At 38.5% G+C, this 13390-nt stretch overlaps 1 protein-coding gene across 1 annotated transcript in view; it reads right to left on the bottom strand.

The window, feature by feature from the left end:
- The window catches only part of ryr3 (ryanodine receptor 3), a 535616-nt gene that overhangs the window by 147208 nt on the left and 375018 nt on the right, over window positions 1-13390 (bottom strand). The window contains exons 57-64 of the mRNA XM_051920096.1: window positions 11989-12064; window positions 10648-10771; window positions 8112-8227; window positions 7132-7199; window positions 2748-2869; window positions 2297-2346; window positions 1731-1791; window positions 352-590 (exon numbers count right to left, since the gene is read on the bottom strand). Coding sequence (XP_051776056.1) covers window positions 352-590; window positions 1731-1791; window positions 2297-2346; window positions 2748-2869; window positions 7132-7199; window positions 8112-8227; window positions 10648-10771; window positions 11989-12064 — 856 coding nt within the window. The remainder of the gene's footprint in view (window positions 1-351; window positions 591-1730; window positions 1792-2296; window positions 2347-2747; window positions 2870-7131; window positions 7200-8111; window positions 8228-10647; window positions 10772-11988; window positions 12065-13390) is intronic.

Below are 13390 nucleotides of genomic sequence, written 5' to 3'. Positions count from 1 at the left end.
AATCTACTGAAACGGTCATAATTTGAATTATAATGCGATATGGATTGTTGGCCATGCCATCCACTCCTAATTCTAGCTTGTTTCTTTCTACACCATTACTCACACATATTTTGTACTTGTTTTACACCATCGGGTAGAAACAGTTTGTGCGTGATATGTTCTACCAGTTGCACTTCAGTAACGATTCAGCTATACTCCAGTTTTTTCCCAGCAACAGCCAGCAAGCCAGTACAATTCAACAAGCCAAACAATCCCAGTGAGCCATGAACCCATTAGGGATGTGAAAATTGGGACAGCTTCAGAAGGAGATAATTCTGACTAAGGGCTGCTATGTTGCAACCAGAAACTTACAAATGAGATCAGCTCCAAAGTGATGCTGGGTGATGTGTTCAAACAGAGACGTGAGAACTGGCAGCAAAGCAACAGTGGTGTAGTTGATGTTCTGGGACACGCCTTTCATCTGAGTCCGTGAATGAGTAAACTTTCCCAGCTTCAGGTTTTCCAATGTTTTCTCCAGGTCTTCTGCTGCACTTTCAAAGAAGGTCCGTAGACCAGCTTTGACGAGTTCGGAGCCTGACTTCATCACTGTTCTGAACCCCAAAAATAGAAAAATTCATGAAAAAAACAAATTAGCAGTGCAGAATTCATTTATGCACAAGGCCCATTATTACAATGTACCACTCTTAATGTGGTTCCTTAAAGAATCACAATTGTGGCCTCAGCCCCTCTTATTACAGGTTCAGCTGTCTAGATACAGTAGATAAACAGATTATTTGTCCAAAACAGAAATTTAGCTTTTAAAAGAAGTTCAAGAAATACAGAAATATGATATGTCATGCATGTAAATAAGAGGGTCAACGTAATGGCTCCTCAAAGGTAAGCAATACCAACCCAAGACACCAGGTAACGTGATGGTCGACTCTTCTGTCTCCTTTTTCACCCAGAACAATGTAGATTGTGGGCAACTGACCTTGCCTCTTCTTGTCCATGAGTTATAAATGAAAGGCATTACTAGAAGGAGACATCTTATTTGAGAAGTGAGCCACCTGTGCTGCAGAGCTCAGACCCTGAAGCCTGACCGTTCTCCAGAGCCTTTACAATATAGCCTATGGCTTCAATTTGCTTTTTATTTTGTTTCGTGGTACAAAGAGAATTGTCTGCAATTTAACATCAGCAAAACCAAGGAATTGGTTATTGACTTTCACACGCATGAGAGGGTTCTGAAGATAGTAGTGAAGGAGAGAATTAAAACAAAACTGCGTGCCATTACGCACAGTGTTGCACATTTTTCCTCTGTGACACCCAAACACTGATGGCTTTCAGCCAACAAATTATTCAGCAGAAGAAACGTGACTGGGGCTTCTTTATACCAACAGCAATGTGCCTGTATAGTGGCTCACTGTGACTGGGAGTACCAAGCAAGACATTTTCTTTCTACTTAAATCTTTTTAATTTTCAGTAGCAGTCAACTCTAACAGTCAGAAGACTTAGGACAGAGGGTCATTCTGAGGGGCCGTAAAGTGTTCTGGACACTTTTTAAAAGAGTACATGTCGAAACACTCCAAACACATTTGAAGGGAATAAATATAATCCCTCCATCTTGCATTAAATGTTTATTTTGGCTGAATTTAACAACTGTACCCTCAAGAAACCTAAAAGAAGGTGTGATACCCCAGTGTGAACATGCAACTCTTATGCATTCCTTGGTGACGAGTTGTTGAGTACTGTACCTTGTGTCCAGAGTGCGAGCCAAGATATGCAAGCAGCTGACCATGGTGTTTGAGTCACTTCCTGCAATGGAAATTCAAATGATTTATTGTGAGCCATTAAACATTTTGAAGAATCAGAAAAGTAAATGCCATCGGCTAAGAAAGTGACTTAATCTGGCAGCTATTTTTTCATTATTCAAATGAATTTCCAAGGAAAAGAAAAATAGTCCATGTACAGACACAGTTATGAGATGCTCCCTATATAATCGATAAATCTCCCAGAAAGCAGATAGTCATGATATCAGAGGACCACTTTAAATGAACTTTCCAATGACCAGCTCACTTGTTAAAAGAAACTGCATCGAAGCCTTGTAAAAGGTACATTTTTCTTCATTGAAATTGCTTGCAAGTTCAACGAGGGTGGCATAGCAGCCCCAGTGATTAACCACCACTAGCAAGCAGCATGTATTAGTCATAAAGAACTAATGACTTCCTCTAGAGATCAAAAAGGTGCAATGTGATGGGTAAAACAGTTTGTAATATTTTTTGATGCTCATTTACAATCATGCAGATTACTGACTCCTTACCAAAGAGAGAAATCCGATGCCGGACAAGGGCTGCCAGCTTACAGAACAAGCTGGTAAGGGAGAAAGAAAGAGAAAGGAGAAAGAGTGAAACAGAGTATGAGACACATTGCAGAAAGAGACACAGTGATTGTGTCAAGCTGGACAGTTCACATGCAAAACAGCAGAGAATTTGGAATATGTCTTTATATATGAATTTGTAGTTACTTTGAAAACAAGTGTGAGGATGGAGGGGATGTCCAAGAAACAGTTTTGTGCAGGGCACCTTCAAACGCTGACCAATGGATAATGCCGAGGGAGAAACATTGCTCTCCCTAAATGTCAGACTGTTCCCACAGTCTATCCCACTTACCTCATATCCAGTACATTTCATAAGCAGGATGCAGCACACAAGTGCCAACAGCCTGCCATGTAACTGATGGTCATATGGCCTTGTGCTGCAATACAGCCTCACCTGGTCACCATCTCCTTCTCCTTGTTGGAAGCATATCCACTGCTGCTTAGAGTTTTGATAGGAGATGACAAGAAATACAGACAGTGATTCTTAAAGTACTGGTCAATCAGTGGAAGGAGAACCTAGAAAAGAACAAACAAGAAGCAGAAAAGACTTATGAGACCTAAGGGATTGTCATCATCATTGTTATTGTTGTTCTGTAGTTGGGTTGTACCGGGACTAGAAATATTATACACTTGTACCAATTGTCACGCATGTTCGCCTGAGGAACACCCCGGGACGAGAGGGGGCGGTGACACTAACAATATCATTTCTTTTTCCAGTAGCAAAGAAGACAACTAGGTCTATCCCCGTGCCTCCGAGAAGACCAGGCCCCTTCTAACACCAATGATATAAAGGCCAGATGGCCAAGGAGCCTATCATCAGATGTTGATCAATGAGAGGAGAACTGAGAAACCAAATCCCAAACTACAGCTCTAAAGCAAGGCTATTCAGTGTCATTTTCTGTTTTTCGTTTTATCACTATGCAGCTGTATTTCTATTACTACTGTACGGAGTGACCTGGCTGCCACTCAACCTGAAACATGCACTGATTGACAGAACAACTTTATTAGTGCCAGCAAATAGACTAAATAGTGCCATTCACTCTACTTTTCTTATTGAAGGAGTAAAAAAGAACAGAAATTTGACAACTTTCTCTAAAATTCTTCTAAACACAGTCTTCAAAGGTTTACAGTCATATGAAAAAGTTTGGGAACCCCTCTCAGCCTGCATAATAATTTTCTCAACTTTCAACAAAAAAGATAACAGCGGTATGTCTTTCATTTCCTAGGAACATCTGAGTGCTGGGGTGTTTTCCAAACAAAGATTTTTAGTGAAGCAGTATTTAGTTGTATGAAATTAAATCAAATGTGAAAAACTGGCTGTGCAAAAATGTGGGTCCACTTGTCATTTTGCTGATTTGAATGCATGTAACTGCTCAATGCTGATTACTTGCAACACCAAATTGGTTGGATTAGCTTGTTAAGCCTTGAGCTTCATAGACAGGTGTGTCCAATCATGAGAAAAGGTATTTAAGGTGGTCAATTGCAAGTTGTCTTCCCTTTGACTCTCCTCTGAAGAGTGACAGCATGGGATCCTCAAAGCAACTCTCAAAAGATCTGAAAACAAAGATTGTTCATTCTCATGGTTTAGGGGAAGACTACAAAAAGCTATCTCAGAGGTTTAAACTGTCAGTTTCAACTGTAAGGAATGGAATCGGGAAATGGAAGGCCACAGGCACAGTTGCTGTTAAACCCAGCAGGTCTGGCAGGCCAAGAAAAATACAGGAGCGGCATATGCGCAGGATTATGAGAACAGTTACAGACAACCCACAATTCACCTCCAAAGACCTGCAAGAACATCTTGCTGCAGATGGTGTATCTGTACATCGTTCTACAATTCAGCGCAATTTGCACAACGAACATCTGTATGGCAGGGTGATGAGAAAGAAGCCCTTTTAGCACTCACGCCACAAACAGAGTCGCTTGTTGTATGCAAATGCTCATTTAGACAAGCCAGATTCATTTTGGAACAAAATGCTTTGGACTGATGAGACAAAAATTGAGTTATTTGGTCATAACAAAAAGCGCTTTGCATGGCGGAAGAAGAACACCGCATTCCAAGAAAAACTCCTGCTGCCTACTGTCAAATTTGGTGAAGATTCCATCATGCTATGGGGCTGTGTGGCTAGTTCATGGACTGGGGCCCTTGTTAAAGTCGAGGGTCAGATGAATTCAACCCAATATCAACAAATTCTTCAGAATAATGTTCAAGCATCAGTCACAAAGTTGAAGTTACGCAGGGGTTGGATATTCCAACAAGACAATGACCCAAAACACAGTTCGACATCTACAAAGGCATTCATGCAGAGGGAGAAGTACAATGTTCTGGAATGGCCGTCACAGTCCCCTGACTTGAATATCATCAAAAATCTATTGGATGATTTGAAGCAGGCTGTCCATGCTCGGCAGCAATCAAATTTAACAGAACTGGAGAGATTTTGTATGGAAGAATGGTCACAAATACCTCCATCCAGAATCCAGACACTCATCAAAGGCTATAGGAGGACAGCGTCTAGAGGCTGTTATATTTGCAAAAGGAGGCTCAACTAAGTATTGATGTAATATCTTTGTTGGGGTTGCCCAAATGTATGCACCTGTCTAATTTTGTTATGATGCATATTGCATATTTTCTGTTAATCCAATAAATTTAATGTCACTGCTGAAATACTATTGTTTCCATAAGGCATGTCATATACTGTATTAAAAGGAAGTTCCTACTTTGAAAGCTCAGTCAATGATAAATAAAAATCCAAAGAATTAAGAGGGGTTCCCAAACTTTTTCATATGACTGTACATAAAAGCTTTTTTTTGGTATATATATATCCCAAAAGGGATTTTTGATGAGATTGTTGCTATTAAGATTGCAAAACAGGCAGAACTGGAGAATGAGCAGGAGAAGAACACATAAAAACAGACAAGGGGTCAAAACCACAAAAATTATAGACAGCCAGAAGAACTTGAGAGTCAAAAAGCAAGAGCAAAGGTTAGTACAGAAGGAATCATTTGAAGCACAAAGATTTTCTGAGACATGATTCAAAAATAATTTTATCCATAGCTCAGACAGAGAAGGACTTCCCGAGAAGACCTTTTTGTTCTGTCATGTAAAACTAGGGTCACTACCTTCAAGAACACACCCATGACAGCAACGCGTGCCCTAATGATTGGCGCCCAAAATGTTGACAAGTATATGCGAATCTCAAGGGCAGTCAAAACAGACCAAAAATAATAAATGAATCCAAAAGACTGAAATAGCAAAAAATGAATTCCACAAAGGAATTCAGAGACTCCCAAAATGATTGTAATATCCAAAATATTGATACAAAATATTTGATAAAATACCAAAAGTAAGATAAATCCTAATATTCAACCAACTATGAATCACAGATAAAAAGAACTGGCCAGGACTAAGAGCAGGGATTAGAGTGTGAATGTCCAACTGAGAAATGAGGATGACAAAAGAACTGCCAACTAGAAAATGATTCTAGCAAGAGAGACTTCCCAGTCAGGGAGCAACACTAGGGAGCATGCTGCCAACTAGAAGCCCAGTTTAGTGAACGGGTTTCCATGTAAAAAGGTAGGAGGTAAAGAGGTGGGGTTAGGAGGGCGTTGGTCATAAAGTTTTATTTATTATGAGGATGTTCTTCTTCTTAAGTCTGCATATGCTGTGTTCATGTCTATATATATATATTGCCTTTGATTCTTGTATGTCTAATCATTAACCTCTGATGATGTCTCCTGGCAGGAGCTGAAAGCTCAGGAATAAAAACTACATTATGATATGTGATTCATTCTCCCCATTTGTGGATCTTATACTACAAATATGCAAACCGTATCGCAAACCTTCGCTTCCATATATTATATATATATATATATATATATATATATATATATATATATATATATATATATATATATATATATTATATATATATATATATATATATATATATATATATATATATATATATATATATTATATATATATATATATATATATATATATATATATATATATATATATATATATATTATATATATATATATATATATATATATATATATATATATATATATATATATATATATATATATATCTGCGGTGGGTTGGCACCCTGCCCAGGATTGGTTCCTGCCTTGTGCCCTGTTTTGGCTGGGATTGGCTCCAGCAGACCCCCGTGACCCTGTGTTCGGATTCAGCGGGTTGGAAAATGGATGGATGGATGGATGGATATATATATATATATATATATATAGTCATACATGTGCAAGGCAGCTAAAGGGCCTGAGTAATTGTAATACAACATCTGGTCCAGAAGACATCACTTCTGATTCCGTCCCCTTTGCTGATGTCACCTCCCGTATGGGCCTTTAAAGCCTCCAGTTTGATCTATGAGAATCAGTTCTGTTTTGGACTCTGTTTTATGCACATCGTACTCTTAAAAGCTCGAAACTTTTGCAGCCAGGAAAACAATATACAGGTGGCTATTTGTTTTCTTTATGATGTCTTGGTCTAATTCTTATCAAAATATATACAGTATATATGCGTTAATTGAATATATATGTTAATTGAATTATTATCATTGCAAAATAATTAATTCAGAAGCAAAATTTATAATACACCCTATACCTTTCAAGGTATGGTCAAAGAAGCAAACAGATAGTATAAATATACCCCACTGTTGCAGATTTTGCATCTCATTTATTGTTTAATCACAACAAATACCTGTGAATCTGAGACACATCAGCCTCATTTCCATTGTAAATATAAGAAAACGGCTCACCTTCGCAAAGAACTTGATCTCCTGTTCATGAGGTGACTTGTCAGCTTTCCCACTGCTAACAATTGCCTCTGCAGAGAAAAAAAAAAATGATTTATGTGGAAGCTAAATAATTTGTAGCCACATCAGCAGGGTAGGCCTTGAGATACCTACCATAAATACATGAATGATCTGAACGATTAGGCAGATGCAGAATTACAAATACAGAAACAGAGGCAGAAACTTGAAACAATACCAGGAGAAGCAACAAGGCATATATTATGAGACATCTACGGGATGGTTAACTTAATGCCCATGTCAAAGTATAGTAAGGGTGCCTGTCTTTAACTAAGATTTTCTCTTAATTGCCATTTTATTTACTAACAAAACAGCATATTCCAGGAGCTAATGTTTTAATATTTTTAATGATAAATGTCACCACCACTGTGTTACTATCTGCTATACCCACAGCTTCAATAGATAAGCTTCAGTTCGTCTAAACACTGAAATTCTCAACGCTAAAGAGTCCAGCTATTCCTCTTTATTTGTTTGCTTTTGTGTTTTCAACACATTCTCCTTTTAGCACCATAATGTACTTTATTCTTAATTTGTATATTTTCTTTTGGTTTTATTTATTTTCTTTTGTGGTGTTTTATTTAAGCTGTGGTGGGCTGGCGCCCTGTCTGGGGTTTGTTTCCTGCCTTGCGCCCTGTGTTGGCTGGGATTGGCTCCAGCAGACCCCCGTGACCCTGTAGTTAGGATATAGCGGGTTGGATAATGGATGGATGGATAGTTCTAGTAAACTGTCACACCAAATAAAAAACACAGAAGCAACTGTAACAATAAGTCTGCCATTACAACTCTCTCCTCTCTGATAAAGGACGCAAACAGTATGCATGAATTTTAATTACTGTGTACAGGGATTGGACCACTAGAGTGGTGAAAATAATTTAGTGAATGTACAAATCAAGAGTCCAAATGGAGATCACTCTGGTTTCATTTACCTAAGTGAGCGATGAATTCTTGAGCAGAGTCCACATATTTAAGCACCTTCTTCAGAAATTTATAAGCAAATCTTTTTTCCATGGATGAAGCATCCTGCTCCATATCCTTTAGGCCCCTGAAATACAAATAAATGCATAAATAAATAATTAGCCTATGAACACCAGGACAACATCTGTCAGGATGTGAGGTATGGTGCATGGAGCGGAGTGCATTGTGACAATGCCCATCTATCTGAACCGATGCATTACAAAATGTGATACTTCAAAAAATCCAGTGCTTCATTCTGCAGAAGGGTTCAAAAGATACGGTGTTTCTATCAGATTCTACAAGCACACACATTCACAGGCCACAGTGAATCTGCAGCTGATATCCACACAAAGATGCCTGCCCAGCAATAAGTTAGGGCTGGCATTGTGATTCTGCATGACATGGAAATAAATACACAAAAGGCTGAGAGATGTATTGAGACAATTCAGTATAGTGATTTTATATGGAATGTCTTGTAAAGTTATGCATATTTTCCAATTAGGTATTGTGTATAGTGATTCAGAATTGATGCACATTTCCCTTCTATTGACTGAACACTTTATATATCAAGTAATCACTTACTGTACTTCATAGTGAGACGTGCCCTCATTTTCCAGAAGAACACCCTGAATCTAATCGGACAAAGGCTCAACAAGATGCAGAAAGTTGGAAGCTTGATTGCTCCCAAAAAACTTGGTGTATATTTCAAATCGAATTAGCTCATTCTGCTACATCCACTTGATGAATCGATTGAGACTTGTCACCAGTGTGGAGAGGACTGAAATACTGAAAACTGCATCAAGCTGATTTTTTCAGTACTATTTTACCATTTCTCTGAAATATGGACTAACAATGGGGATGTCCATGGGAACATGGTGTTCTGCCAGAGATTAAGAAAATGTAAAGCAACTCGGGCTAAGTACAAAGACGGGAAGAATAAACTGTGTCACACTAAACACACGTAATTCTACGCCAGGCCAGGGGGCGGCGGAGTGTACTGACTATCTCTCTCAGTCCCTAGCAGACCTTTCCCGGGAAACCCCGCCTGTTGCCGGCCCCATGGATGACATCACTTCCGGGCACGAGGACGCCACTCCCAGTTCCTGCACTGATGACGTCACTTCCCTTCCAGGCCTTTAAAACTGCCGTCTTGCCACAGTACAGACAGTTCTGTTCTGGACTCTGACCTAAGCACATAGTGCTAGTAAAAAAGCAATTTTGCAGCCGTGAATATATTATACGGGTGGCTGCCCCAACTCTGTATGATGTCTCAGACTCATTCTTGTTACAACTGATACATAGGGAAAGCAAGAAGTCAAAGCCAGGAGGCTAAATTTACTAACAGAGGCAAAACACTAAGCCAAATCCCAAAAGGAAATGTATTGTTTATATAATGAAACCAAATTAAAATCACAAGAAAGCTAAAAACCTTTCACTTCAATATCCACAATGTTGGACAACCTAGAAGTGCACAACACTGGCACTTATACTATACCACTGCAAGTACTTTTAGCTGTTCTACCAAAGAAACAGGGCCAGAACCTGCAAACAAAACAGCCTACAATATGCCTGCACCTATTAGAAATAAAATGGTTTGTAACATATTTTTATACTTTACAAAACAACCTGGAAAGTAAAAGAAAAAAATACTAAAGTGAGTTTAATATATGTGTAGGGCATTCTGGGACAGTACTAAAGTTTGTTCCATGTCCTCTGTGGAATATTACTGGTGAACTTCAGGTCCAAACAATAAAAGCTGTTAGATTAAAAGTTAAAGCAAAGTGAAGGCTCCACATCTGGTCTAAGTGGGGTGTAGCTACAAGAGGGTAACCCCATATTATCTGACTGGGATTCCAGAAAACGATTTTATAATAGTATGGCAAATAATGGAATGCATGTATGATGTACATTCCTTTTTAAGTATGCCAGGGAATTGGTTCACTCCCTAAGCATTTAGCAATTATTTGTATTTAATCCCCCTTAGTAAAGTCAAGAAGGTGTCTCTGAATACTGCACAACAGGCAGCCACAAATTTTCTCTATGTCAGGTGCACTATTCAAATGGAAGCTTTTGAAGTGGTAAATTCAGTTTACTCCAGGGGATGGCAGTGGGTGATGTTGGCTTCCAGATTGGAGTGGATGCTGTTCTGTATGATATTGCCAGCAGTTTGGAGGTGGGAGAAAGAGAGAAAGAGGTGAAGAGAATCGGGTGACAGCAGGCCAGCTGGAACCTCTTATAGACAAGAAATGTGGCCCCAGTTACAAACAGGCATAAACAGCTTATTTTGTTGTGTGTAAGCTTGTTTGCCATCTAAAGACAGCTAGAAAACACACGCCTAAATACCAGTCTAACATTACATTCGGTTGGGACACATTGTGACAAAATACACAAAGATACTGTCTGCTTGTTCTGATCTTTGTGCTTGTGTTATACAATATTTTTAAATATGAGTTTTCTCTCTCTCTACCCATTGTAAAAGAAGTATAATAAAACAAAAACCACACACACCTTGTTATTGCATAGCCATTGATTTGGAGGAAGCGGAATAACTCCTGAGCTTTCTCTCGATCCCGGGCCTTCTCCTTAGCAGTTAGGGTATCATATGGAACCAGCAAAGGATGGCTTCCTCCACCTGAACAAACAAGTAAAATTTATCTAAGAAATGCATCTTCATCAGGGAGAAATACAGTACAATAATACTGATGCTATGTTATAAATGATTATAATAAAATAAAAAACTCACAAATGAAAATAAAATTTACAAACACGCAAGGGGCAAAGAGGCAAGCTTCCTATATTTATATAAATCTAATGTTTGAAAATAAAACTCTCCTTCAATTGATAGCAATAGATGGGTAATTTAAAATAAAATGGATATCTGACATCATATTCTGAACAATAAAGATATACAGTCAGTCAGTCATTGTCCAACCCACTATATCCTAACACAGGGTCACGGGGGTCTGCTGGAGCCAATCCCAGCCAGCACAGGGAGCAAGGCAGGAACAAATCCTGGGCAGGGCGCCAGCCCACCGCAGGGCACACACACACACATACACACCGAGCACACACTAGGGACAATTTAGGATCTCCAATGCACTTAACCTGACACTGTGCCGCCTTTAAAGATATACATATCTGTATCATTTTATTTTAGTGTAGTACATCTTATACTCACTGCCTTTCTTTATAATATAAAAGAAAGAAGTTAGTTTTCTCCATGTCTTCTTCTTAATGTTTTGGGCAGAGCACAAATTGTTCACTGTCTAGAAATTACACTCTGTGTAACTACTATAATTTCAAATGGACTTTGCTTAAAACATTGCTCTTTTCCAGCTGCTCCTTGCAGGATCGGTAAATCATTCTTCATTTCAAGCCCTGCTCCCTTCTCTAGACACCTGACTCTTGTCAGAGAAGTGCAGAGTCCTTTGTTGATAACTTGAGTGTGACCAGTTGAGGTCACTGTTATTGTTAACACTACACCTTGTCTCTTTGTTAAAACAGGCCAGTAAGTTTTAAAGGGCGACTGTCTCATTTAATGGTCTTACCTTCAAGAGGTAGGCCCTGGTTTGACTCTAGGTTGGTATTCCAATGTCAGCTGTCACTATTATCCATAGATATGTTTTTTAGGACGAACAGTTTGTTGGTGTGAGACAGTGAAAGTATGCCTACAACTACCAACTTATCCAAGACTGATTTCTTGAGATCTTGATCACAGAAAAAAAGTTGTAAAAATAGATAGCAAAGATGATACAAAGTAAACATTTACTGTATCTAAAAAAGGAATAGCTGCATTTGACAGGTATGTCATGATGTCTTATAATGAAACAAGTAATTCAAGCACCTCACCTCTGCTTCCCAATTCCATTTTTTTCTTTTTTGCCCAGATGTTATGGTAGTTTTCAGCCACAACCTCCACCATTGCCTAGAAGGGAGCACAAATTTAAAAGAAGAAGCATCAAGGTCAATTTACAAAAATATTTGATCATATATTATAAGTCACAAGATTGCCCATCTTTCATTATTTTAAAATTATAATTTAACTGAGCATAAAGGCTTCTAACACTTTTTATTCGCACACAAGAATTTCTATATACTAACAAACTATTTTACATAGACAAGTCAGTTTATTTGTCCTTAGCTTCATGGTGCTGTATAGCCATATTATCCACAATAGAAGCTGACATCCTTTCTCCCATTGTTTAATAAGGCATTTCGGATTTACTGCCCCTTCATCAGGGCTAGACATAAACTCTTCATATGAAGAGTGTACTTACACCTCAAAAAAGCTTTTACATTATATTTAACCATATGCTCAAGATAAGATGCTCATATTAGGAATATCCTACATCACAGGATGTCACACTATTCTAAAACTAATCTATAGTAAACAGACTTCAAATTTACTTACAAAAGGTACCTGCTATGTGTCAACTTGAATTTCTCTTCCACTGTTCTTTTTGAATTACTGTTTTTTCATATTTTATGCATTTTCTACTATTTTTCTAAATAAGTACTATCTTTTTAAGTGTGCCACCATTCCATGTGTATTGTGGGCCAGAGCGCGTCATCCACCCTGTAGTTAATTGGTTTGTATTAGGAGCATTTTTGTAAGTATTATTATTTCTTTTTTTGCCGGTTTCTGGATATTCTTGCCTTTTTATTTGAATACTTACTTTGAATTGTTAACTTAGTTTTTCCCTAATTTGGTCCTACCCAGGTTGAAGCCGTCAGGCAGTTGTCTGCAGCAAGCTGGACTGGGTGGCCCTCAAAATTACTACTATTATTATTATTATTATTATTATTATCTGGCCTGGCTAGTGAAGGTACTGGCTTGCCTTTATGGGTCTTTAAGGAGGCCTCAACCCGTTTTCATCATGTATGTGACTCCATCTCACAATAGCACCAGACATCTATTTACAAATCCATCCATCCATCCAGTTTCCAACCCGCTGAATCTGAACACAGGGTCACGGGGGTCTGCTGGAGCTAATCCCAGCCAACACAGGGCACAAGGCAGGAAACAATCCTGGGCAGGGTGCCAACCCACCGCAGCTATTTACAAATCACTGAATTAAAATCAAATTTAATTTTGCTGATGACATCAGTATATCAATTAAATAATGACAAACTTCTCAAAACCACCTCTTCCTCTGTCTGAGGAGCGCAGTACAATGTTTTTAAATAAATGAGAACCCTTATTTACAACGGAGCACACAAAGAGTACACTGAAGGCTCCATAAATAATTAC

Source organism: Erpetoichthys calabaricus, chromosome 16 (genome assembly GCF_900747795.2).
Source record: "Erpetoichthys calabaricus chromosome 16, fErpCal1.3, whole genome shotgun sequence".
Lineage (NCBI taxonomy): Eukaryota > Metazoa > Chordata > Cladistia > Polypteriformes > Polypteridae > Erpetoichthys > Erpetoichthys calabaricus.
Note: the sequence above shows the minus strand (reverse complement) of the source record. Positions and strands in the feature narration are given on the sequence as shown.